At 44.4% G+C, this 27,588-nt stretch overlaps 1 protein-coding gene across 2 annotated transcripts in view; it reads right to left on the reverse strand.

The window, feature by feature from the left end:
• Nucleotides 1-482: 482 nt before the first annotated feature.
• LOC144115359 (aldo-keto reductase 1B-like) overlaps nucleotides 483-27,588 on the reverse strand; it is a 44,534-nt gene continuing 17,428 nt past the window's right edge. For both annotated transcript variants that reach the window (XM_077649716.1, XM_077649715.1), the window contains exons 3-11: nucleotides 25,411-25,578; nucleotides 23,363-23,479; nucleotides 22,367-22,444; nucleotides 22,166-22,282; nucleotides 18,170-18,276; nucleotides 15,484-15,565; nucleotides 6,278-6,361; nucleotides 1,950-2,032; nucleotides 483-626 (exon numbers count right to left, since the gene is read on the reverse strand). In XM_077649716.1, coding sequence (XP_077505842.1) covers nucleotides 584-626; nucleotides 1,950-2,032; nucleotides 6,278-6,361; nucleotides 15,484-15,565; nucleotides 18,170-18,276; nucleotides 22,166-22,282; nucleotides 22,367-22,444; nucleotides 23,363-23,479; nucleotides 25,411-25,578 — 879 coding nt within the window. In that variant the 3' untranslated portion in view covers nucleotides 483-583. The remainder of the gene's footprint in view (nucleotides 627-1,949; nucleotides 2,033-6,277; nucleotides 6,362-15,483; nucleotides 15,566-18,169; nucleotides 18,277-22,165; nucleotides 22,283-22,366; nucleotides 22,445-23,362; nucleotides 23,480-25,410; nucleotides 25,579-27,588) is intronic.

Here is a 27,588-nt window from a genome sequence, read left to right on the forward strand (position 1 = left end):
AGCAGATTTCCTTCAGCCAAGTCATGTTTGAGGGTGCAAACAACGCGACACGGGAGTGAATTAATTGTCATGTGGCAATTTTTAAGCATCGTGAGCATTGTTTTAAGCTCAAAGAAAGTAACCATGCTAAAGTCAATTTGAACTAAACAACTGATATTGGCATTTTTCAACTTGCTGTGCACTAACGGTCAAAAAAAGGCTAGCTAATTTGTGTTTTAATGAACTAATTAGGAGTATTTAAAATGTGCCAACTATGCTCAAGATGAATCTCACCTTGCACTAGTCACATTTTTGTAGAGCACACTTTTGTTTTTTAAAGCTTAGTACAAATTAGCTGAAACACACTGTACATCTTACAACAAAACAAAATTTGTCTCTGGACAGAAAATGATGCAGTTACGAAGGCTGTGTTGCCATGCTACCATGATTAAATTTAGGAATCATACTGCAGAGTCTGTGCCAGATGATAATTCAGCACGAGATTCACAGTAGTTCAGAACTTGGTTTATTCAATACAGTAAAAAGTTGGGACATGAACACAGTATCAAAGTTAAGTGAAAGCTTTGAGAACAAGCACAGTTTCTCATGCTGAACCTTGGAATGGGTAGTACTTGTGGCTGCTGATCCTGTACCAAAGAGAGAAAAAGAAAGTGTAGGTGCTAAAGCATGAACGAACCTAGATAAGGCTGGCCAACTTGCACAGCGTAGCAAGCTACTGTATAAAGTATGCAACATTTTTTTTTTTTTTACCAAAAATGGAAGTGGAAAGGCACCCCTCATGCAATGTCACACTATACCGCGTCGTATAGGTCATCAATGGAAGCTCTGAGCACCAAAGTGCACAGAGCATCACATATCAGAACAGCAGCGAAACACTGAAGGAACTCATCACTGGTAACCAGATATGGCGAAAATGTGCACGAGCGCGAGATGAACGCTTTGTCCGGAGGAAAGCACGATAGAACACGTGAGGTGTAAAACCCTTTTTTCGTTCTATTAAAGTTCCATCCCCAACGTTTACAGCACCGTCGATGTTGCACATTACCGGCCTTCTGTCTTGCCTCATTTTAAAAATAATGCAACCGTTGTAACAAAAAAAAAGACGAGTTTAATAAAAAGTAACTTCACAGCAAATTTTTTCTCTGTACCAAAATTTGCTGACCCATTCATGCCTTAGGCATCACCTCAACAGTTATCAGTCAACTCATCTTTGCGTTTCTTTACCAGTCGTTTAGCTACCTTGGCTTGTTTTGTGACTTGCTGTGCTGCTTGGTCAGCACAGCAGTCAGTGAACTTGATGCTGGCACATATTTCTCAGCCCGCAGAGAGTGTTACAGCCTTGGGCTAGCCCAAAGTCTTCTAGAACCTTGGTTCTTGCTATGGTGCCATTGTTGAAAGCCAGGAAAGCATTCATGCAAAAGTTAGACCTAGCTTTCTGAAGGAAAAAATTCACTAAGGCTGCCACCTATTTTTTTTTTTTTAAGAATATCTTTACACTCTCAAAGTTAAACTACATCAATGCTGACAGACACAACAACTTTCTGAATGCATGCTCCCGAGAGCTGGCTACTGCCATATTGTTCACTAGACTGTCGTGAGTGCCTCGCGCTAGCACGGTGGAAGCAGCACTGGAACCCGTTTCCGACGGACCATAGAGGAGGCGTTTCGACAGTTTCCTCACCCGATGCAATGGTCTACAGCAACTCTTTCCCAAATATCTTTCGCAATTTTTCCATATTAGTATTGCAGGGACAAGCTTGACAAAAGGTCAGAAAAACAAACTCATGTATTACAATGCAAATTTCCCAAAGTCACATGCAATATAAGTTTTCAGTTTTGCCTGCCCAGAAAGCAACAGGTGTTCAATAAGGCTCACAGAAAATTCTACCCTAACAAGCATTTCAGCATACAAATTTATCTCTTTTGACATAATGAAAAGATGTACTTGCCAAGAAAGATGAAGGAACCTATGATTTCTGTTAAAGCCATTGATGGTCTCCATTTCCTTTGGTGTAAGTTTGAAGTCAAAGACCTTAAGAGAATGGCACAATCAGCAGAGTCGACAGAAATCATGTTCAATGTAAATGGTACACAAGCAGAATACAAAAAAAAATCAGCAGAGTCGACAGAAACCATGTTCAATGTAAATGGTACACAAGCAGAATACAAAAAAAATGACAAAGATATAATTTAAGCACTTAGCTAATGAATCACAGATTTTTTATTCCAGATAAAACAAAACCTAAGTACCAGAATAACAGTCATGTCATCACCAGTCTAGTAAAGTCCACATCAAATAAGAGGGTTGGGTTAATGAGTTTTTAGGTTTTTACCTGCCTGAGCAAACCACGGGCTATGAGTAGGGGTTGGACTTTCCGGATTTTATTTTTTGAATATCTGGCGGACTTTTTTTTGGAGTTCATTTCAGAAGCAGTTTTCAGTTTTTTTTTTCGGGGTGCTATAATGCAGTAGTCCTGCGTGATAAAAAGATACTAAGAGTTTGGCTTTGCGTTTTTGTCAGCCTGAGCATTTGATTTATCAGTAATTAGTGCACCAATGGTCGTGCTTAGAGCTCTGCTAGTATGAAGTGCTATCGCCATCAAAAAAAGTGATGGAGCCGTCAGTGCAAGCTGACTTCTAAAAGGCATCGACACGCTCTGCGTGTCGATGACAGCACTGGAACTGCCACTTAACCGTTGCGGTAGCGAAAACATGACACTTTCCATGAAGCTCATGCATGGTTTCGACCATGTTTTGACTTTGTCTCCTAACATGCATGGATAAACCTGCTTAACCAAGCAACCGCCCAAAGTGGGTGACAACAGTGAACAGCGCTATGCTACCGGATGACGTTTGGCGATAAGGCGGTCTGCAGAGGCGTGTAAGGTAACGGAGAAAAATCTAAACTTGCAAAACAGTGCTACTAACCCAACGGTACATGCTCTACGTTCCTGGCTTCCATACTTTGCATTTTTTCCTTTGACTGAGTGAAACTCCTGTTCAATGGTTGGCTAGCTGTGGCATACATACCAAGGATATGACGTTTTATGGCTAGAACCGCATTTTAAAATTGAATTCAGCATACTTTTATGAGTTTTTTTTTATGCTTAAACTGAAAACTCCAACCCCTAGCTATGAAGCACACTGTGGTGAAGGGCTTCTAATTGATTACGATCACTTAGGGCTTGCCTATCCAGGCGATATTCAAATAATGCTGCCCCATGCATGCTGCACACAGCCAATTTATGCAAGAGTTATGCTTTATAACTCCCCTGGATTCTTTGCCATCTTTGCATACATTCCTTTTGCCCGGTGTCCTCTTTTCCACTTTAACATACTACAGTAGAACCCCGCTATAGCAGGATATAGTAGTAATAACTCGGATATAGTAAAGTGAAACAGCAGTCCCATTTCACCTCCCATAGACGACTGTACATTTTTTTTTCAATTATAGTAAAGATTTTTTCAAATAAAACGGCTATAGTAAAGAGGGTCTGGCCGTGGGGACGTACCTCCCGCGGAATGAAGACAACGCGAAGACGATAAAACGGCGCTCGTTGAGATAGCTTTACCACTAAGCACAGAAGCTGTGAGGAGAAGCCAACTTAACGCCCTTGGGGCCGTGAGACAAAGCGCGCATGAAAAAAAAAATAGCAGGCTATGAACGCTGAAAGGAGGAGGCGCGGGTCGCTGAAAAAGGAAAGCCAGTAAAAATGCAGTGACGGGAAGAAAAGGGGCGAACATTCGCAGAACGGCAGCGCGAAGCACAGGGCATAGCACTGCGTGAGCGGTACTGCCTCGCCTCGACTGTGTCGCACGCGTTTTACAACTACTGCCTCTTGAATGACTCTGAGGCTGCGGAAAATGACACCGTGTTCACGCTAAAAATTTTGTTTTCACATGAAATCAAACTCGCGTTATATTCGTAGTCGCATTGTAAATGTGGTACTTCCTCAAGACAAACAAAATCGAACACGTGATTACGTGAAATGTGAGAACTAAAAATAAATAATTATCACATAAAGGGACAGTAAGAGCAGGATGCAAGGAACTTGCGAGTTTTTTTTTTATAAACCAAAACTGTGTTTAGTAAGTAGCCAATGAGTTGCCAGAGAGCATCCTCAGAGCCATGCCATCACCAACAACTGATATAGTAAAGACCCTGATATATATAGTAAAGATTTTTGCTGGTCTGAGTCACTTTGCTATAGAGGGGTTCTACTGTACTAGTTATCTCCCCATGCGCCAAGTGTCCTGCTCAGGGACACTTCAATGTAGTTTCAGCTAGAACGTCAACATCTGTTAGCTCTCTAATCCATGCTGCTCTCATTCCATCTCTTAATGTTACACTTACCAATTTCTCTTATACTGTACTTACTCCGATTTTAAGCTTTCCTGCTAGCCCTACAGTCTTGTCCCAATTTTTCCCTCTAATGTTCTGCTCACAGACAAAATCTACTGTGATTCTACCAGGCCCAGTTAGGTATGTGTACTCATTCAATACTTCTAGTACCTCACACTACCTATCACAAAATGTTAGTCTTTTGTCAGACTAGAAAAATACCTTAGCATTCTTCATACAGACTTCCAAGCCCTTTGTCCTTTGAATGTTGTTTATTCAGGCTGCCATATACAGAAGAATATCTACACAGGCAGGGGACCCTCGGAAAAGGCAGGCTATTGAGGTCCTCAGTAATGTGATGTAATTCACATCCTCAGTTAATTAACAGGCCAATGGAATCGGCAAATCACAGGTCATCAGGACATTCACTGTTATCTCTAATGCCTAATTCTTTCCAGTCTAAAGCCCTAAATATTTTTGTATGCATGCCACATCCAACAATGAAGAGATTGTGTCCTTGTCCCATTTGGTACTTCCCCACTTTCCTCACTAAGAATTACAGTTGATGAGCAGCCCTTGGAGATATATTCAAGCTCTGATATTTACATATGCTTCCCAGGTGCTTTGGTTACCCCCTGTCTACATGTCTGCCGATGTGTCTGCTCACTCAAATGCTTTTTCGTAATCTGTGGAGGCTATGTATATGGGCTCATTACATTCCACAGATTTAGAGTAATGGATTTTTACATGACAAAGTAACACCGTGGTCAATGGGGCAGCCCTTAGTAGAAGGCTCTGGGTTAATTTCAACTACCTGGGATTTTTTAACATGCATAAAATTTCTGTATGCAACAGTTTTTTACGTTTTACCTCCACCGAAATGCAGCCTCCATGGCCAGGACTGACACTGTGAACTTGTGCATAGCAGACAAACGTAATAGCAACTGAGCCACCATAGTAGGCACAGCACAAATTGCTCCATACAATGATTCATAACTTTAATGTGATCAATGGCTGGAGTACCTTTTCAAAAACTAGCCTGTTCCCTTGGTTTACCGACATCCACTTTCTTTAACACACAATGAAACCTCAAGGTGAATGATTGCTTTTGCATTTCACCGCCACTGAAATGCAGCTGCTGCCACAAGGAATAAAAAATGTGAATAAATTTATTCTAAGCAGAAAAATGCTGGACTTGCTGAGACACCACGGCAGGCAACCTTGATAACTTCTCGAGGCCTTCACCGATCAAATCATGCATGATATAAGCCTCTACCTCCATTATATGTATTATGTTAAGCGACCAAATTAAACAAATAAACACAAAAAGTAATGTGCAGTTGTTTCAGAACAGCTCCAGAAACAATCTGCCATCAAAGAGGCACAGCCGCCGAAGATGTGAACTTCTTTAAAAATCACTACGGCAGGACAAGGCGATAGTTTGATAACCGCAGCTGAGCTACATGTCGCACAGAAAGGTTGGTCACTACTACACACTTTCTTTTCAGTCCACAGAAATAGTTGTTAAACAAGTGCATAAATGGGCCGTCAGGGATATATTTGCAGATGTCACAAGTCATGGGAACCATTCAACAATTCTAAGAGAATGAAGCACAGACGTTGCATGACCTGCCGTAACCCTCCAGAATAGCTTGCTGCAGTAGTAGTCTGCTGGATGTAGGACACGTGAAGGAGCACACAGAACAAGTGCTACCAAGCTGGCTAGGTAGCACATGACCGCTGTGCCCTTCCTTCTGTTCTGTGCTGATTTTATGCTCCACCCCTAATGAGTGGCCCTTCAGTAGACTCTATTCAACTTTATGATACGTTACACCTGTGTAGTTAAAATGAGTATTTCAGCTACAATTCTGTGCAGCAGGAGGGAAAGCACGGTCACATGGACAGCAATTAAATGTTAGCGCAAAGCATACATACATCAAGGTTGGAAATGATCCTTTCTTTTGTCACACTTTTAGGGATGACAATCACTCCTCTTTCAATCTGGTAGCGAATCAGAACCTGGAATATGTACAAAAAAAGCAAATGTTGCCAGCTTCCATATAAACAGCTTATTTATGGTCCTACAGATTTCAGAGTAAAACCCTTCCTGCCTCTTCTGAAGCATTCAGCAATACAGCTGAGACTGCTCAATATAAGTCACGTTAAATGCATTATATACAGTACTCTGAAGAAAGGCTTTCTAGATGGAGACTGCCAAGAACCAGAAGTAAAGAAAGTGATGGAGTCTCAGTCTGATGGAAATGTTTCTAGGGACACTTAAAGGGCCACTGACCGCCCTCTGGTCAAAAATATTTTCTACCTCTCTGGTAGCAAGGCATCGTCCCCGGAAGGTGCGGCTGCAAATATTTTTTTGAAGAGACTCATTAATAGCATAGTTACAGCCATCGCAATCAAGCTACTTCGCCATGCTCCCTTCCTTCCGTTCCCTCTCAAGATTTTTCTCTCTCGCGCCTCGTCGAGTAGATTCCGCAAGGAAAATTCGCCTTTCCTCCTTCGATGTTAGCCGGAGGCGTGGTGTCTGGTGGAGTACGTCTCATGTTTACATCACGGGCCTGCCTTGAAACGAATTGTTCTCTTGCTTTTTGCTACCCAGGATATTTCATGGGGGAGGAGGGGGGGCGACGACGACGAGGGTCTCCCAACACCCTAGTTTGCTCCTTGGGTCTTCTCCTGGTGTCTGGTCGCGCTTTTTTTTCTTTGTCCTTCCGCGCTCCAGCCTCCCTTAGCCGCGGCTGAAGGAGGCTGTTCATTGCCTGAAGTAGCCTTGGATCGTGGACGTAGTCATCCGGAGTGAAGTGCCTTCAGCAAGCCACCACGTTCTTGACTGTAGTCTGGAAGGCTGATGTGTTGCAGCCAGACACGACTCAAGGCAGAATCTTCTGGCAGTCTGTGCCAGATCGTGGTTCGACTCCAGTCGCTGTGTGCACATCCAACGACGAAACAGCGTCGTTGCATTTTCCCCGCACACTGAACGATCGAGAGAAGCGATTGGCTTGACCACCTCAACACGTTAGCGAGTGCATCTTTTAGGGATCCCCCTTTTCATCCATGTATTTTTGTTTTTCTGAGGCTTCCTCACCGTTTTACGGCCGCAGGAGCGGGAATTGCTTTTGTTCGAAATGCACAGCTAAGCGCGAACCCAGGAACCATCCGGCATTTCTTGGAAATGCATATTTGGGTTTGCGCTTCTTCGTGTGTGTTTATGCATTCTATGTGTTTGTGTCCTTAGTCTGCTCCTAAGTTCCTGCCTTTCAACGAAGCCGAGAAAAACCAGGACAGTGGCAACAAGATGGACGAGCAGTCTGTGTGTGGGGCAGTCGAGTGTGCGAGCAAGGGAAAAGCTCTACGACGCATGACACGGCACACGTACAGAGCAGCAGGAGTAACTAAAAAGCTTGTTTTTTTTTGGAGGGGGGGCTACGGAAAGCGTGCGCGCAACGAGCAGACGACGCCACGAACCGGCTACGCCCACCCTTCGCCCGTCAGTCAGAACGACGCAAAAGTGGAATGGCTCTCGCGAAAATTTTAAGATGACGTCAACTTGAACCAGCATAGAGGATGAGGAAGTTGGCTTCTCAAAGGAAAGAGCGAACGGGCTTCGATTTGAGTTTTTACTGCTTTTCAGGGCACACATGGCTCTAGTATTTTGCAGAGATTATATTCAATGCCTCATCTCAGCACTGGGCTTGTTTGTACAAAATGCTCAGACCCCTGGTCAGTGGCCTTTTAAAAAAAAAAAAGCTGACGGCAGCAAGAAGCTACACAAGACTGATGGATTACCATTGAGGAAAACACAGCATTTTCCCTGAATGAAACGGCGACTGCATGGCTGAGAAGATTGCGTCCCCACTTTTCTCAGCCATGTTACATCATTTTTATGACTTGCAGCTTTAGGCTAAATCAGAAAAAAAAAGATGAATCTCTCCAAATTACAGAAAATGAACAAAAGTAAAGCTTTTCTCCATGAATTAGAATTTTGTGACAATATTTATCAACAGATGATGCCACCATGCTGTTTGCAATTTGAAGTCCAGCTTACCATCTTTCATGCTAATGGCAGCTTTGCCATTTGGAAAGAGAGCAAATAAATCAGAGCTTGAGCCTGGCTAGTGTTTCTGAAGTTGCCACGCATGCCGGCTTCATGCAGGCCCACTAGCCAGCACATGAAGCGAGCGATGCTTTGCATTCTGGTGTCTTGACTAGTATGTTTCGACAGAACTTGTCAAGCTGTTTTGCAAATTTGGCGGTGTTACAAGAGGTTCTAATAGATGGCACCAAACACACCAGTGACGAGTCGGGTCTACGGCAATTGTAGGAGCCGCGAGCAGCGCGCCAGACGAACGAGCTGTCGGCCGCCGCCTTCCTCCTCACTCTCATGTAATCACGGAGCAGACGACGTCTCACGTTGCAAGCGTTGCCTCTCGAGCTGCTGCGCAGCAGACCCATACCTGTATTCCTTCTGATCATACCTGTGTAGCCGCGGGACAGAAATAAAATCTCAGTTATCCCCTAGCACCAAAAAGTCCTCAGTTTATTAAGCCATCCTGCTGTAAACAGGCATGAAACATGGTGTTAGAAGTGTAAAAGCACTGTCAGCGCATCAACCATGGAGAAGATACCACCACCTGCGAAATTCAACTCCACTGGCAACGCAGTGGAACAGTGGCGAGCCTTCAAGCAGAGCTTCACGCTGTACCTCAAAGCAACGAACACAGCGAGAGCAGCCACCGACCGGCAAGTAGCACTTCTTTTGACCGTCGGAGGCTCCACACTTCTCGACATTTACAACACTTTGGACTTCGGGGAGACGACCGAAGCAAGACCACACCTAGAATTTGACTACACGCATGTGATCAGCCTTCTCGACGTGCACTTCCTCCCGAAGCAGAACGAACTGTACTCACGATACGTCTCCCGATCGAGAATGCAGCATCTGGAAGAGCAGTTCGATAATTTTCTCATGGACTTGAAATTGAAAGCGCCCGTCTGCGGGTTCGGAAACGAACGAGATAAAGTGATGCGCAACCAGATCGTCTGTGAAATTCAGGACGAGAGAGCGCGAGCGGACATCCTAAAGCTCAATGATCCAACCCTTGAGAAAGTCGTCAAAGTGTGTCTTGCTCACGAGGCTACAAAACTTCAGATGAAAGCGTATAAAGAGGGATCAGCTGCAAGCGAGAGCGAAATCAATGCTGTAAGGAAGCATAATCGTCGCACCTTCAACAGTTAAAGCTCTAAAGAAAAGAGAGAACCTCCTTCGATGGCGATTGCAACGAAATGCAAGTACTGCGGAGGAAGCCACGAACGTAAAAGAACAGCCTGCCCAGCTTGGAAGCAATTGTGCATGAAGTGCAAAAAGAAGAACCACTTCACAGCAGTATGCAACAGCACCAAGGTAGTGGCTCGTCTGGAGGTCGATAGCGACGAAGAGGACATATTGGCAGTCAACAATGAAAAGCCCAGCTCAGTCTACACACTCCTAGAAGTGAACGGAAATGAAGTAAAATTTCAAGTACACAGTGGAGCGGCAGTTGACATGACAACAGCCAAACACGTCCGTCCACAGCAGCTGAGAGCGAGCTCAACGACACTGCAAGCATGGAATGGAAGCAAAGTTTGCTCGAAATGCAAAGCCCAACTTGAGGTAAAAGCCGCAGATGGAAAAAAGCATGTCCTGGAATTCGTAGTTAGAGATGAGCTCACACCTCTAATCGGAAGAACAACAGCAGAAAAAATGGGTCTCATAACAACTGACTACAACTTAGTAGCAACAGATGACGCTCCAGAAGAAGACCTCACAAGGCGCTTAGTGGAAGAATACCCAGACGTCTTTGGAAAAGCATTAGGAATGCTACCGGGACAAGTACACCTTGTAACTAAACAAGAAGCAATCCCGAGAGCCATAACAAGCTGCAGAGTGCCTGTCAGCATAAAACCACAATCGGAAAAAACCCTGGCGATGAAGGAAAAAAGAGGAGTCATAAAAAGCATCACCGAGCCAACACAGTGGGTGAGCCGAATGGTCGTGGAAACGAAGAAAAATGGCGACATGAGAATCTGCATCGACCCACAAACGCTGAATGAAGCACTGGAAAGAGCGCCACACGCTGCCTACTCTCCACAATGTCCTACCGGAGCTTGCAAAAGCCAAGATCTTTTCAAAATTAGACCTTTGAGAGGGATACTGGCAATGCTGCCTCGATGAAGATTCAAGCCTCAAGACCACGTTCCAAATGCCCAGTGGTCGATACTAATGGCTCCGCCTACCGTTCGGACTAGCGGTAAGCAGTGAAATCTTCCAGAAAAGACTGCAAACGGCACTTGAAGGCCTCAACGGAGTTCTGTGCATAGCAGACGGTATCCTTGTCTACGGAGTAGGTGAAACTGAAAAGGACGTGCATAAAGATCACGACAGAAAGCTCGAAAACCTTCTTCAGCAATGCCGGCAGACAGGAATGCGTCTCAATAAGGAGAAGACGTGACTATGCACAGCCATAACCATTTTCCTGGAACATTACTGACCAAGGAGGGACTGAAAGTGGATCCTGATAAGACAAAGGCAATTCAAGAAATGCCTCAACCATGTGCAAGGTGTGCAGAGATTTTGCGGAATGATTCTAACTATCTCTCCAGATTCCTGCCAAGAATCTCACGAGTGCTGGGACCACTGAGAAAGCTCACAGTCAAAGACGCACCATGGCATTGGGGAGAAGAGCAAGAACAAGCATTCCGAAGTGCTAAAGAGGCAGTGACAAGAGCTCCTATTCTCGCATACTTCGATACGCGAAAGCCAGCCTAGATACAGTGCGACGCCAGCGATCTCGGACTGGGAGCGGCTCTCTTTCAAAACGGAAAACCTGCGTCACTCGCCAGCAGAGCACTAACGCCGACAGAAATGCGCTACGCACAAATAGAAAAGGAAATGCTAGCGATCGTCTTTTCACTGCACAAATTTCATCAGTACACGTTTGGAACAGCTACAATGATCATCAGTGACTGCAAACCTCTTTAGTCTATCATGAAGAAGAGACTAGATCAAGTCCCAAGACGGCTGCAAGGGATGATATTCCAAACGCAAACGTACATCATCACCATTGAACACTGACCAGGGAAAGAACTACTGGTAGCCGACACAATGTCAAGGGCATTCCTTCCCAGTCAAGACAGTGAGGGTGAACTCGAAAGCATCAACGTAGTGAAGTACCTTCCAGTGTGCAAGGAAACTTTGGAGAAAATTCGCGATGCTACGAAGAGAGATGACTCCCTGCAAAGGCTAAAAGCAATCATCGTGTCAGGATGGCCGCAAGCAAAGCACCAAGCGCCGCGAGACATGCAGGTCTACTACCCATTCAGAGATCAACTCACAGTTGAAGATGACCTCATCTATAAGGGATTATGACTGCTCGTCTCAATGTCTCTACGTCGGGAAACAAAGAGAACCTTCATGCAGCACACATGGGAATTGAGAGCTCTCTTCGCCACGCCCGCGAGTGCGTTTTCTGGCCAAGGATGAATGCAGAACTGAAAGACTACATTGCAAGATGTGAAGTGTGACAAAAGCATTCGCGTTCCCAGCAGAGAAAAACTCTCATGCCTCACCCGGAACCGAGGTACCCGTGGGAAAGAGTCGGATGCGACATCTTCGAGCACAAAGGAAAGAACTTTCTGGTGACAGTTTACTACTTCAGCAACTATTGGGAAGTGGACCAACTAAAGGCAACCACGTCAAACCATGTGATACTCAGGCTGAAAGCCCACTTCGCCAGATACGGAATACCAAGAGTGCTAGTGAGCGACAATGGATCACAGTTTGCGAGCAAGGATTCAAGAAGTTTGCAAAGAGCTGGAATTTCGACCACAAAACCTCAAGCCCGGGATATCCGCGTTCAAACGGAATGGCCGAATCAGCGGTGAAAACAGCAAAACTCCTATTGAAGAAAGCGGAAGAAAGCAATTCGGAACCACAACTGGCATTCCTCAACTTCCAAAACACACTGCTACAAGGACTAAACGCCAGCCCGGCGCAACTGCTAATGGGTCGCCGCACAAGAACGACTTTGCCGATGACAGCAGAGCTGCTGCAACCAAAAACAATAAATTTGACAGATAAGAAACGTGAAAGAAGGCAAAAAACAATATTTTATCACGACAGCCATGCGAAGGACTTACCAACATTGCAAGAAGGACAAGAGGTAACTGTCCGCCCCATCAGAAGCAGAGCATGGACGAAAGGAACAGTTACAAAAAGAGTTGATGACAGATCATACGAAGTCAACGTGGGGGACAGTGTTCTGAGAAGGAACCGAGTGTTCATTAGAAGCCACCAAGAGAGCAAACAGCAACCAAAAGGAACCAGAAAAGAGGGAACCAGAGCCCAAGGAAAGCGTTGCTGAAGCTCAAACTAAGGAGCAAGAAATCCAGCAGCGCCCTGCAGTGACTCACACGCCGGTGCGACCCCAAAGGGCAAGAATGCTCCCCAAGAGACTGCACGATTTTATTGTTGGATGACGGTGAACTCGGCGAACTAAAAAAGGGAGGATGTTACAAGAGGCTCTCATAGATGGCGCCAGTCACACCAGCGACGAGTCGGGCCTACGACAAACGTAGGAGCCGCGAGCAGCACGCCAGATGAACGAGCTGTTGGCCGCCGCCATCCTCCTCACTCTCATGTAAACACGGAGAAGACGACGTCTCACGTTGCAGGCGTCGCCTGTTGAGCTGCTGCGCAGCAGACCCATATCAGTATTCCTTCTGATCATACCTGTGTAACCGAGGCAGAAATAAAATCTCAGTTATCCCCTAGCACACAGAAGTCATCGGTTTATTAAGCCACCCTGCTGTAAACAGGCAAACAGGTGGATTTCTTGTCAAAACAATGTTGCGTGTGAAAGCAACAAGCCAATCATGGCCGGTGAAGAATACATTTCATCAGGTGCAGTTACTGAAATTCTGGAAAAGTGTTACTGGAGTCTTTTGCTTTTATGTACTTTTCTGGCTAATCCAAGCTGTCTACTTGGTAAAAATGTCGTTTATAATCTTGGGACACTGATTTCTCAATATAGCTCAACTTAGTACTCCCCTTTACTATCCTGTAAAGCAAGGGGACCTGACTTTACCAAGGCCTGCCAAAAATAAAGACTCCTTTTGAAACATTAGCACTGGACTAAAGTGCGCCACCTGCACGAATTATTGGCACCCACTGCACTAATTACCTCCAGCAGGGAAAAGCACACATATGTGCAGCAAAAAAGCTTACGCTTGCTTACCCGTGAAAGCTTTCACGTGAAGCCACTGACTTCAAAGGACCCCTTACCAATGGGAGTTTCACTCACGGATATGGGGGTTTCCATGTTTTGGGAGAAAGGATGTGGGAATCAAGGATATCTGAGTCCAGTTCCCTTAACGAGCAACAGTGACCTCCTTGAGGCAGGCAAAGAACACAGTGCACGACGGGGTTAGCTTGCCATGTCTGCGTCAGTGCTGCGAGGACAATGCACAACCACACGGGCGGCAAACATGATGGTTGTGGACCCCGTTGATGCCTAACTGGCGTGTAGTACACTTGGGAACAGTCGGGCTGTCACCAGGCCTAAATGATCTACACTTGTAGTGCTTACATGGCATGAAGGAACCAGCAGGCCATGAAAGAAAAGAGAGTTCCCTTTTTTGTTTGTTTTTCTCTTCCACCAAGAAGAGAGAGAATGTAGCACAGTGTAAAAGCGCAAAGGGCGTAACTCGTGCCACTCGGCCAATCATGATTTCGGGTGACTTTGATTGGGTACAGTCTGAATGTGGGTTGGGCTCTGAGGCTCTAAAAACCGAGCACTAGAGCCTGGTCAGTGGCTTTGGTCTGAGGTTATGCGCTCTGCGCCTTCGGCTCTGCCAATAGGGAAGGTTCTCCCATGTTAGACAGTCCCAAAGTTTTGTTTCTCTTTTTATGTTGCTATATTTACCCCGTAAATAAGCGTACATAAACTTGGCTATTTTATTTACTGAAAAAAACCTTCGTCTCCATGATCATCTTTTTGTTTCTGGCGCAAAGTTCCGTCTAGGATGGGTGTACAATGGGTACAAGGTCTCTGCTACGACTTGGGAGAAGAACCGCAAAAATATCACTCCACCCTTCACCTCGAGCTCTCATGGATGCATTATATGTCTTGCTATCACATTTCTAACAAGGTCAGCAGCAAAGCTCAGAAGAACATCGGTGAGTTTGAGTGGCACATCTGTGAACTGAAAGACATTGGAAATGTCTCAAGAAATAGCCACAGTTTGTTGTCAAAGTAACCATGATGGAGTAAAATGTCACAAGAAAGAAACTGCATTTACTAGACAATATTCATTGTTCAGGCAAAAATGCCCAGAAGCCTAAACTGGCCAAGCACTTATGCCATGCAGCCAGCATCACAAATGTCCTTGATTCTCTAGCATAGTTTTTCTGAGACCTCCCCATCAGTTAAATGCAGGTGAGCATCATTGTTTTAGATAGCAATAAGTGTCACCTTTGTCAGCACAAATTTCGCACCCATTTGTTCCCAAGAGCATCGCCACTGTAGTTGCCTTGTACTCTGATGTACTTGCAATCACAGGGTAGGCTGGAGGCTTGACTGTTAGCCACAGAAAGCACATTTATCCCACACTATTATTCAGGCCAATGCAGCCAGTCATACCAAGCCGCCTGTTGCAGCTGGACACACAGCCTTTCAAGACCACGGCTGCTATCTCTCCACGCTCCACACCCTCGGATTCCTTTCTGCTAAGCTGGTCTTTTTCTTTTCACAGTTTTGCAGGTCAACCGGTTAATCTTCCTTAGCAGCCATCATGCCTGGACAAGATTCACGCTCCCCATCCTAACACCCTTCCCACTTCACGCCCTCCTGCCCTTCACCGGGCCTTCCTCCTCGGAGTTAAGCCCCTATTTAAACACCGCCAATGATGGATGCTTTGCCCAGACGAAGACAAACCCTCTTGATGAAACGTTGGCAAAACACCCTGAGTCTGTCCTCTTCCTTGTTCACTTTGTGAATGTATACATATTTGTACAGCCTTGTATAAAGTATCCGGGATCTTAATTTTAACTGTGGTGGGCACAGGCAAGTGTAATGAATAAACTCATATACCTGAGCTGCAGTCTTTCCGTGAGCCTCAGCAATGGCCTTAATTGCAGGTTCTTCCATGAGAAGTGGGTCTCCGGCCTTTGCCCTAAGAAATGTACATAATTAACCAGTGTCAAGGTATCAGTTTGGTTACATTTCACAAAAAAATCGTTCAAGTGAGGATGCAAAATTGTTTTAACCTCCTATCTTAGCCCCGCCACGGTGGCTCAGTGGTTAGGGCGCTCGGCTACTGATTCGGAGTACCCGGGTTCGAACACGACCGTGGCGGCTGCGTTTCGGTTTGGTTTGGTTTATGGCGGTTTAATGTCCCAAAGCGACTCAGGCTATGAGAGACGCCGTAGTGAAGGGCTCCAATTTTCAATTTTCTCCTATCTTATGTAGCATAAAATATGGACGTGATAAAGACATTAACATATCAGAACTTTCAGTATGGTATTCTGAACTTGAATACTATAAAAGATGTGCTACATTAGGTCAATAATAACCAACAAAAAGTGTGGAAAAGAAAAAAATTGACCCAAAGTTACAGTGGTGTAACTATAAAATCACTGACAGCTAGTGAACAACTTGAATGCAGAGAGGTTAGCACTTGGAAATGGATCCGTTTTGCTGCAGCTTCAGCGGCATGCACTGTTGGGGTCTTGATACGAACGCCCATTGGCCTTGCTTTCTGCAGCATGAAGCAGAGTGTCGCAACTCAATAAGCTTGCCACTCTCGATTACCCGGTTTCGAGCACGCTGGAATGCTTGTGCAGCAGCATGGTTTGGTATCACTGGTTTCCCCATCACATCTGAGGGAGAGAATGCTATGCAGCCAGCTGGTGAGCCTGCCAGCATGTGCTGCCCACATGCTGCATTTTTTCACGCTCACCTCAGAGTTCCTGGTCACTTGCTCCCTCTCTATTCGGCACACCTTTCCACCCCTGCCCACCTTTCCCAACCTTTCCTTGTCACTTGTTCCCTCTCCCCATGGCGTGCCTTCCCTCTCCTCTGTGCTGGCGCCCAATGACGCCACAATATCGTGAGTTAGGAGCACGAACAGCTGTCACTATAGAATGTTTTGCCAGTAGTGATTATGCACCTCTGCATTACAAGTGATTATGCATCTCTGCATTACATGTGAGCATGACCCACAAGTGCACTGACAACCCTTGTGAAGTGCACACTTGCGTGGGTAGCTAACATGAGTACTGTCTTCACAGCCTGCATCACACCGTACTCAACAACCAAAAACAGCAAGAAAGTTTTAATGCTGCCTTTTGAAATAAAAAGCCAAGTGAAAACTAACACTGAAATCTTCTTTACAATAACTGACAACACAGTTTAAACTGTAGGAAACCAGCATGTAGTTTTTCATAACAAGGCATTCAATAAACTATGAGCAGTGTTCTAAACTAGGACAACGGAGCGGGCAGGCAATTTTAAAATCATGCATACTTCTCAATATAAATGGCATAAGGTAGGAAGAATTCTTTCAGCTATACAATTATGACTCAGCACAACTACCAGGTGTTTCAGGGGAGCCTGGCAAAAATTCTTAAAACAGGGTTTTTGAGATAAAGAAAAGCTTTTTGTGTAAGTCATATCAGTGTTGTCGGACGTCAAAAAACAGGCAAATCACGTTAGCTAGTAAAGTGATAAACAGAAAATGTTTAAGGAAATTTAGTTGAGTTACTAAACTCATCTAAAAAAACTCTTGCTGAGAACAGTAAAGCCGAGACAAACTTTACGAATGGTACAGAAAGCTGACGAGCCTGTGACTGCACTAGCCACGCTCCAACGACTCATCCGCTCTGTCCTAGTCCTGATTTGAAAAGCAGATGGCGCTGGGTGTCTGATTTAGGCACACCCCCAGGGCAGCACAGGACGTGCCTAGCAAATTTTTTGTAATCAAGAAAACTGTGTTTTCCTTGACTTTCATTGAAAACTGCCAGTTGTGTTTGAAATATCCCTTAAACATAGCTAGTATATTGTCAATATGCATTATTTTATGAGAAAACTAATAATTGTAAGCCTATATTTTACTGTGTAGGAAGAGAGGGCATGTTTTGGTCCTAGCTCCTGCTTCATTGCCAGAAAAAGTTGTCGCGGAGTATAGGAAGTGTCCATGGAGTCAGGGCTTTAGCAGCATGCGAAATTATCAAATATTCGCACAAGCCTATTAAAAAGACAACTTTCACATAAATGTAAACATTGTAATCGTGGAGTTTAACATCTCGAAACGACACATAGGCTATGAGGGATGTTGTAGTGGAGGGCTCTAAGTATCAATTTAGACTACCTGGAGTTCTTTAATATGCGCTGACATTGCACAGCACAAAAACATTTTTGTATTTTGTCTCGAAGTGCAGCTGCCATGTTGGGGTCGACTGCGCCCTCGCAACCGGCAACAGAATGCCAAAGACACTGAGCCACCGAGGCGAGTCTTTCACATAAATGAAAGCTTGTTAGTGGCCTCCACCATCAAGCATGACAGTTTAACGGTGAAAGTAATCAGAACAAGAAAAACAAATACGTATGTGACAATAAGCATTGCAGGAGTAACGACACAAAAGTGACTTTCAATGGAATGAAAGCCTTTAAACTGCTCACCAGTAACCTGCAGTAGAAAGGCAACAGTGCAAAAAAAAAAAAAAGAAGAAGACAAGGGACCTCTACATGTTAGTAATAAATCATGAATCAAGCTTACCATGGGCGATCAGGTGAACCCAGTGGGCTGTAGGCAGTGACAGCCACATCATGCTCTTTGCAGAAGTTGATTAGATCGCTTTGGTTCAAGTAGGGATGGCATTCAACCTATAAATGCAGTAAAGCAAAGGTTGAAAGTCAAGAAATGATAACATATCTCTCATTACAAGGACAAAAATACTTCAAATGTTTACTGAAAGGCCACACATTTTTTTACTCTTCAGCAGGTGTAGACCATACCTGAGTCAGGCCACGCACAGCACCATTCCAACTAAGCAGATAAATGAAGACAAATTAGTTATTTGCAGACATAATGTGGATGTTTTTCGGCATTCCAATGGTTTGTGACTGGCTAGCAGAGGTCCAAATCAAATAATGAAAGCAAACGTTCAACCAATGAAATCAAAATGTAACAGTATACCTTTGATTTCTGCTGATTGACCTGCTCAGTGATGCTTCTGTACAGCTTCCTTCTCTGAATCTGAATGCTTTCCTTTCTTGAGTGCCACACTTTGTCCACAGTTAAAATCTACCCAAAATTACGTCAGTGTTACTTGCTACCGTTGTTAGACTGTGCTAGCAAGCAAATGTGTTGCCCCAGACCCTATGTGAATGTTGCACGAACATGGCCCTCTACTCACACCGCATCAGAGGGCCCTTCATTTCAAGTTTTCTTTTTAAACTATGACATAAAGATCAGGCATTATTTTTAAATTAAAAACCTGGTAAGGATTGAATTTTTCTTGAAAATGTTCTATATTTTGAAAATTTTTTTCAAATTATTTTTACAATAAAAAGAACTAACCACGAGCATTAAATCTGTTGGTAGACATCAAATTCATCCTATCCACAAAGAAACAGTAAAAACGAGGTTGTGGCCAGAAAATGTTTTCAAAGTGACATGTTGCTTTTTATTTTTTCAAAAGCTCTCTTTTTACTTTCATTGTCATCTACATTAGCAGCTTTCTGTGCCCATTCTAGAACTGTCAAGCCTCTACATTCATTCCCACTGTCAAGACAATTTTTGGGCCTCAAACTTCCCGCAGTATTAGAGCAGTACTGCCACAATTCCGAGGCTTGTCCATTTATTTGCATTGCATGTGTTCTCATTAAAGGGACACTGAGGAGAACTCTATCATTTCTTTTTCGTTAGCAAAATCTGATAGTTCGGCATTTCATGGCTTTGTTGCCGCTTGTCCGGGCGCGAAAGATGCATTTATTTCAAAGAAATTTGGATTCGAAGTTGAGAAAGTTTTTCCCGCTGCTCTGATTCAAACTCGAGAACTCTTATGACGACACGGAGAACTCTTATGACGTCACAGAACGGAGTGACGTGATACGTGACGTAAACGCAGACTCCGTGATTTCTGACGGCTAGCGGTGCGGTGCGCAACCTTCCTTTGCCAGCCTCAGAGATTCGTGGCTTCCATGAAGTAAGGAAAATTCCTCCAAGGTGGCGCCTCTTGTCCTAGGAAGTCATCACGCTTGTACTTGCGAGATTGGCCTGTGGCGGCGACACCTGTATTTTGGTTCTTGCCATTTTCTACATTACAAGAGCTTTGTTTCCAGTAAGAGTGGCGTTATTGTGATCAGGAGCTGCTATTCTATCGATACAAGCCAACTTCAATTTCTCCTCAGTGTCCCTTTAAAAAAAAATTGGAGGAAACACTTAAGCTCCGCCATAAGGGTATGACGCGATAGCACATTTAATGCACATATATGCAGAAGGTCATTTTCTACTTTACATTCATAGATCCCTGGGAGTCCTCATACCCCTCCTGGCACAGCGGTACAGCGGTTAAGTGATGTTCCATTGTCCTGCGATGGCAAGTGCTCTCAGCGGAGGGCCTTGTGCGGCCCAGGTTACTCTTTTGGAGTGACCAATCATTAATTTAACTGCCACCTGCCACGATGGGCAGTTTGCTTTGCTCACTATCCGGTGGCCAGGTTGTGATGACGCCTCAAGGTCACGTGACCTAGGTTGCCCACCTGCCTCCTAGGTTACTTTTGGCACCACCTGCCAATGTCATGCTTGTGATTTTTTTGCTCACAACGTCGAAGCTGACAACGCCAACACTGGATTCCCTGGATAACGGGACCTTTAATGCTGTCGCGTTAAAATGTTCTCATCCGCATATCCACTCCTCAGGAACAGCGAAGCACTTACCAGCACAGAGAACAGGGGGCATTTGTAAGCTCATTTGTTATGCATTAGAATAGAAGCTAAATACAGTGATACTTACTACCCAGCTAGTATGTTCGCAGCTAGTGCGTCTTCCTGGCTGCAACAGTCTTGCAGGCCGGTTACACAGTAGCTTCTATAGATTATCATGTAATACAAACTCAGCTCTTGCATCCCAACTGTGGGAGCAGTCCTGCACGACACATTGCGAACACCACGCCACACCTGCCCGTGCAACGTATGCAAGAAGCCATTTTAAAGTCTGACACGCACCTCAAGGTACGTTTCATGTGTGCACAGCATGGCTACAGCACACCGACCATAGCGAAACCCTGTAGTGCCCATCAAAGCTTCACTCCACTCCACTGTGTTCCAACCCAGTTCCAACACGATGGCTTCCAACATGCTCAGACTACGCTGACAAATCAAGCACTTGCAGGTGGCATGAAATTTGTTGCGGTTGTTGACGGAGTTTCATCGGCGCTGTCAGGCAAGTACAGCCAATTCTAATAGATAAGAATTGAGTAGGATTAAACCGACCGCAGCGAGAACAGAGCAGAAGCGTACATGTGCTGCAGCTTCGCCCGCTCGCTGTGGTCTCCAAACCCGCTATTGCTTCCTTCTATTGACAGCTGCTCTGGCGGCTTTAGAGCCATCACAAGATCTGTGCACACAGGATGATCGCAAGTGTCTTTCGAGAGTGACGATCACAAGAGTCACAAAAATACTTGCTAACTCTAGAGAAGTATGTTGTGCTTGCAGGAAAGGAAAAGAAAGTGGCAGACAATAGTGTACGACTTTTTCATGCGTTGATATTGAAACAAACCTCAACCCAGTTCCCTCCTGCCGCTTTGCTTTTTAATGTGTCCGGCTACTATGTTTTGCAGCTGGTACATTTCTTTTTCCTTCTTTATCAGTGGTCCAATGAAAAACGTGACAGGGGGTTTCTACTGTAGCTGTCAACATTACAGTTGGCTTGTAATGCAGGGAATGCTACTCGTCGCAGGGATGCTGCTTTTTTTCCCCCCCGAGATGATGCACAGAGGCAGTCATGTATACATTAAAAACCTGAAAATTCCAAACCAGCTTATTCTAAATCCCAGTTCATTTGAAATTTTTTGAGAAAATTTGCGACACTATTTTTAACCGATGATTCGGGCAGCTAGCGCACTGCTGACTAGATAATTCGCCAACTTTGATTATGCCTCCGAGACTCCCTATGTGGGCGAGCGCCGTGCAGACTCGGCACCATCACTCATCTCGAAATAACTCGAACACGCTTTCAGTGGGTGCAAAATTTACCATGCAAGTTTCACCGCAGCATTTGTGCAGCGGTGCGGTAATGTGCAGAAAATGGCACAGTACACAATCCAGACCAAAAAACCAAGAACAGCACTTTGGACATCACAAAGGATATATGCACGAACGTGTCAAGCAGACGTTTACTAACCGAAATTCTGGCAACCGCCCGTGACAAAACTACCTTGCTCTACCCATTTTACTTCCTTTTTGTGCAAATCAACGGGCTGCTAAATGGATATTTCTAGCTGCCCGACAGAGTTCAATTTCTTTCCCTGGGGACATTCCTGCGGCAATGGCTGCACTGTAATATGTCGCGCCAGGCGCATACCCTCTTTAGACCTGTCTACAAGGCCTGGCATTACCACCATATCTTAAGATATTCATTCTGGCGCACTTTGGTGCACTTTTGGTCATTTTTATCAGGATGGTGTAACAGACTGTTTGATGCAGAATGGCGCAGTTGGCGAAAGAGTGGAAGCCCTGCATAACCTCTCAAATATAGGCTGTACAAACCTGCAACATTGCAGGCTTGATTTTGGCTGCTCCCAGAAGGCGAAGAAGCTGGTCTTTGTTGAAGTTGCAGACGCCAATGCTTCGAACTAGACCTTTTTCCACACATTCTTCCATGGCCTATGAAGCAGAAAAAAATTGTAACGGTGAAGGCTCGTATATTGCATGTAAAACAGGTTAGAATAACAGGTTAAGATAACTTACCGCCCATGTTTCAAGATAGTCCACGTCGCTAAAGATGAAGTCACCCGCTTCGTTTTTAGGAAACATCTCACCACCTTCCTAACAAATTGGAAAGGAGTGAATAGTGCCAGTCAAAACAGAATAGTGCAAGTCAAAACTTCCCCTAACACTTAAAGAGTCTTGACTATGATACCACATGTTCAATAAGTGCATAATTGGGAAAGGTGACTGCTACTCAAGTCACTGCATTGATGAAGCAGAAGACACATTGAATCAAGCTGTAGAAGGTTCTGCCTCAGCATGTGCTGGCAAGTTTTAGTGAAAAAAAAAAAAAAAATTATACACAACTTAGGTACCTTGCAGTAAGCGGTATTTCACGCATTGCTCTATTAATATCATTACAAGCAGCACAGAAGTGCAATGGTGAGATTCAGTGCAAAGCTCCTACATTTCTTCTGTGCTACCTTGCCAGTTATTGGTCCACATAACCTTTTGAGCAGAGCACAATTTCTATGCCCTGACTTAACAATGCATAAAGTGTTAGACTAAGTTAACAGGCAATGCACAAAAACACAAAGATTTCATGTCCAAAAGAATTGAACCTTTCCCGAACACACGAATTTTGGTTCACCGTAATGTAGTGAGCCACTTCTAGCTTTCAAAAATCCTCTGCCAGATTTGACAATTACCATGAAATTTACATAAACAAAACCAAAGGTAGTGATGTCAATTATGTGCAAAAGCTGAAAGTCACCCTATACTGGCAAGCTTGAAGAAGCAAGCACGTCATTCCTACTTTCAAGGAACCTTGATAGCTTACGGTGAATTATGAGGCTTAAACTTAGCTTTCTGTTCCTGAATTCAGTGGGCTATGTCAGCCAGCTGTTAACGGTTCTTCAACCGATATGTGGGGCAAACTGAACAAAACCTTATTAAGTGTTAGCGAAAGGCAGTGTGGGCTGGGTGCTTTCTCACTGATTTGTGCAACTGCAATAAATAATCACATGCAGACCTTACCTGGTAGCCCATTGGCCAATGCATCAGATAAAGGTCAAAGTAGTCTAGGCAAAGCTTTTTCAGAGACAATTCACAGCACTCAAACACCTTGCTCCTGCTGTGGTAGGTGTTCCAACACTGAAATGTTGCAATACAATCTATTTAGTTCCAAGCAAAGTGGTCGCTATAGCAATAAGGAGCTTGAATCACGCTGTGTACACATAATAGTACTAAAAAAAAAGAGCACTTCAAGCCTCGAGCTCACAGATATATTAAAAGCCCGCTAAATAAGCTAATAGTGTCAGAATTCCCTGCATGCCACTATATGTTTCACCTAAGACTGTCAGCAATGTTTAAAAATAGGCTTTTTGAGTTAGAAGGGCGTTTTTTTCGGCCCAGCATTGCCAGTAATGAGTGCATAAGAATACAATACAGCTAAAACGAGCTAACTAGCAGGCTGGTAAACTAGAATACTGAATAGGTGACTTTTTAACTATTACTGTTAGGCTCCTCATTTACTGAGAGGCTTGTACTGACTGTAACTAATACCCATATCGGGTTTTGGGTAAAAAAAGTTCAGTTCTTGTCACCACTGCAGTGCAAGCGATTCTGGGGCTGCTCATGGCCGAAACTGAAACCACAAGACCAGAAAGAGCACTAGCCAGGCCTGCGAGCATGCGTCGCACATCAGCGCACCTGTCACATACTCTCTGCCCACTCGCTGCTCCCAGTCGGGTCCTGCAAAAGGAGCATGGGACACCCTCACTGCTGTGTGGCGTGCGCTCACAGGCGTGGCTAGCACTTTTTCTGGTCTTGTGGTTTCACTTTTGCCCGTGTGCAGCCCCAGAATTCCTTGCGGTGCAGTGGTGATGAGAACTGCATCTTTTTTAAATCTAAAAACTGATATAGATATTACTTACAGTAGGCTACAGGCCTCTCAGTAAATAAGGAGCCTAACAATAATAGTTAAATGGTTAACTATTCAATATTAGTTAACCAGCCACTGACAATGCCATGCCAAAAAAAAAAAAGCCCTTCTAACTCAAAAAGCCTATTTTTAAAAATTGCCGGAGGTCTTAGGTGAAACACCCTGTATATTTCAGGAATCGGTGAAGCGAATGAGTCCTGCTTCATGAAAATGTGCTCAAATAGTAATTTATCATGTCACTCATTCATAGAAGAAAATGGCAAAAGTTAAGGAAATGCCACTCCAGTTCTGCTCTTCAGAACAACTAGTTTAACAAGACAAATAAGTTCCCAAGTTACAGCTGCTCTATGCAGCTACCTTGTTTACATACAATGGCATGCTCAGTTACAGCTCGCCAAGCATTTCTTCAGCACGAAGTTGATTCATGCCACCAAATTTTCAAAGGGGATGTAAAACTCTACAGACACAACTAGTAAAATATACTGCAAGGATTGTTTCTACATTTCTCACACAAAGCTCCCTAAAAGCCCAGGCAGCTCCAGCTTCCCAGTTGCCACTTTCCAGTCACTGTTTTGCCCCAGAACAACTATTCCAAGTAAATGTAGAAGCTTGAACAAGTTTGCTGCTCACTGCAATGGTAATCCCCACACAAACAAACAAACAAACAAGGATGAACAAAGGAAGCCCAAACACAGTGCTGTGTTCATGTTTTCTCCTTTCATCCGTTCTATTTTTTCACTGCGATTACTACTGTAACACTCCAATCGAGTTCCGATCTGTGGTTAGCAAGAAATCCAATGCTTGTCGAAGCAAACAGCTGATGGTGCTTGAAGTCATGCCAATGCGTGCATAATTTATCACACTCCTCCTCCTTCAAATTTTCTCCAAACTCCATGTCATGCAACACAGGTAAGACATTCCTTTACCTACATAAGAAACAATTGCACATATTACATGTGCATTTATTCTTCACTTCCTTTAATGAGCATTTCACGCTCACAACTGCAGTGTTTCTCGTACTTTACTGCTTAAACAAGACTTGACATTGCTTGGCACCAAATTATTAAATAAGGAATACTTCAGTCAACAAAACGCAAAGATTAGCAGTGCAATAAAGTATAATTCACCAAACAATACAAACTTTGCCAGTGATCCAGAGGTCTTTCCTTTCAACAGTGCCATCCTTAATTTTATCTGCAATGGCTCTGCCAACCTCTTCTTCATTCTGATACGCAAAAGCACAATCAATGTGCCGGTATCCTGCATCAATGGCAATCTTTACAGCTTCGTATACCTGGCCAACTTGAGACTGGAACGAAAAGAAAACGCAGAAAAATGGTTCATTCAAAAGGCCACACCAGCATGGTAGCAGAAAATAAGTTTTCAGACTTTAAAGCCAGTTAAACTGGTTTACATACCTTCACAAATAACTTTAAAACACATCAGCAAGCAGGAATAATGGAATGCATAAGAAGCACACACAGATAGCCGATACCAATTCCAGTAACCATGTCCAGCTGCAGTACACAGGGCAAGGTATGCACAAATTTCACTCAAACAGTTGAAAATACCATGCATTCACCACTTCTATCAACAATGCGAGATAGTAATGATCATCGAATTCACTGTTCTTTCATTGCTACAAGCGATAAAAGGATGAACATATTTCTTGCATAACGAAGTACTTCTTACTTTGCATTTTTAAAAAAGGAGTGGGAAAATTTGCTTAGTGCCAGCTGCAGGTGACATGTCATTCAAGCCAGCCCCTGCTCAGACTGCAAAAGAAAACTGGCGGGTACACTTAAGCTCCGCCTTAAGGGTATGACGCGATAGCTTTAATGGATTAATGCCCATATATGTGGAACTGGCCATTCATAGATCCCTGGGAGTCCTCATACCACTTGTGGCGCAGTGGTGCAGTGATCAAGCGATGTGCCACTGCCCTGCAATGGCAGGTGCTGCCAACTGTGGGGCTTATGGGACCCAGGCTGCTCTTCCCGAGCAACCTCTTTTGACCGGTCATTAAAGGTGCACTAAAGAGGAACCAGTACTTGTCTTTTTACCACGGGAACTCGACCTACATGTTCCGAGCATTCTTAGAAACTTCGATTGTCCTGTGCTGCCAATTTCCCTAATTTAAATCAGACTGAACGTCCCGGCTCCCGCCTTTTTTTTTTTTAACTCAACGCTGAAGGTAGGAGGAGTCAACCAATGCATGGAGTGCCTTTCAGTCAGGCACGTGGTGGCTTCGCTTTCGCTTTTATTTTGTTTTCTAGGTTTCTGCGAAAAAATGGTTTCAGTCACAGACAACATAGCCACAAATTAGGTCCATGGAAATAAAAATACGCGTGGACTCTTTGATTTACATATCACTTTTCCGATGGCAAAGAGGCAAGCCACCACGGCACTGGCTGAAAGGCACGCCACGCGTTGGTTGACTCCTCCTACCTTCAGTGTTGAGTTAAAAAAAAAAAAAAAAACAGGTGGGAGCCTGGACGTTTAACCAATTTAAATTAGGAAAATCAGCAGCATAGGTCAATAATTTGAAGTTTCTAAGAATGCTCGAAACATGCAGACTGAGTTTCCGCGGTAAAAAGACGAGTTCAGATTCCTCTTTAGTACACCTTTAATTTAACTCCCACTTGCCACAGTGCGCAGTTTGCTGAAAACCCGGTGGGCACGTTATGACGATGCCACAAGGTTACGCAACCTAGGTGGCCCACCAGCCTCAGAAATAATTTCCGCCGTCAAGCAACCTTAAATCCGCCTCGTGCAGTACAAGCCCATCTTGTGGCCATTTTTCTCAATGGGGGGTCAAAGATCCATTTCCCAAGCATTTCACCCTAAAGAAGCCGAGCACCAGGCAGGGGAAAGCTTGTACCTGGAATGGGGATTCTTGAAGTGAGAGAATGGTACAGCTACTGGTGTGTTGTTACTTCTGCACGTTGGAGGATATTTGGAGGGTAGTGTAAGCTCATACATTACAATGACTGATTGTGTACTAGAGCTATGGCTTTTTCAGGGCTATCAGCAGGCACTGAATGCATTAACGCGACAGCATTAAATGCCTCATTCACCAGAGAATCCGGTGTCGGCGTTGTGAGCGAAAAATCACGGGCATGGCTCTGGCAGATGGTCCAAGAGAGCAACCTAGGGGGCAGGTGCGTCATCTAGGTCACGTGACCTTGCAGCGTGATCACAACCTGCCCATCGGATAGTGAGCAAACTGCCCACCATGGCAGGTGGCAAATAAATTCATGACTGGTCGCCCGGGAAGAGAAACCTGGGCCACACAAGGTCCACCGCTGGGAGCGCTTGC

The sequence above is a fragment of the Amblyomma americanum genome, chromosome 1 (assembly GCF_052857255.1).
Source record: "Amblyomma americanum isolate KBUSLIRL-KWMA chromosome 1, ASM5285725v1, whole genome shotgun sequence".
Lineage (NCBI taxonomy): Eukaryota > Metazoa > Arthropoda > Arachnida > Ixodida > Ixodidae > Amblyomma > Amblyomma americanum.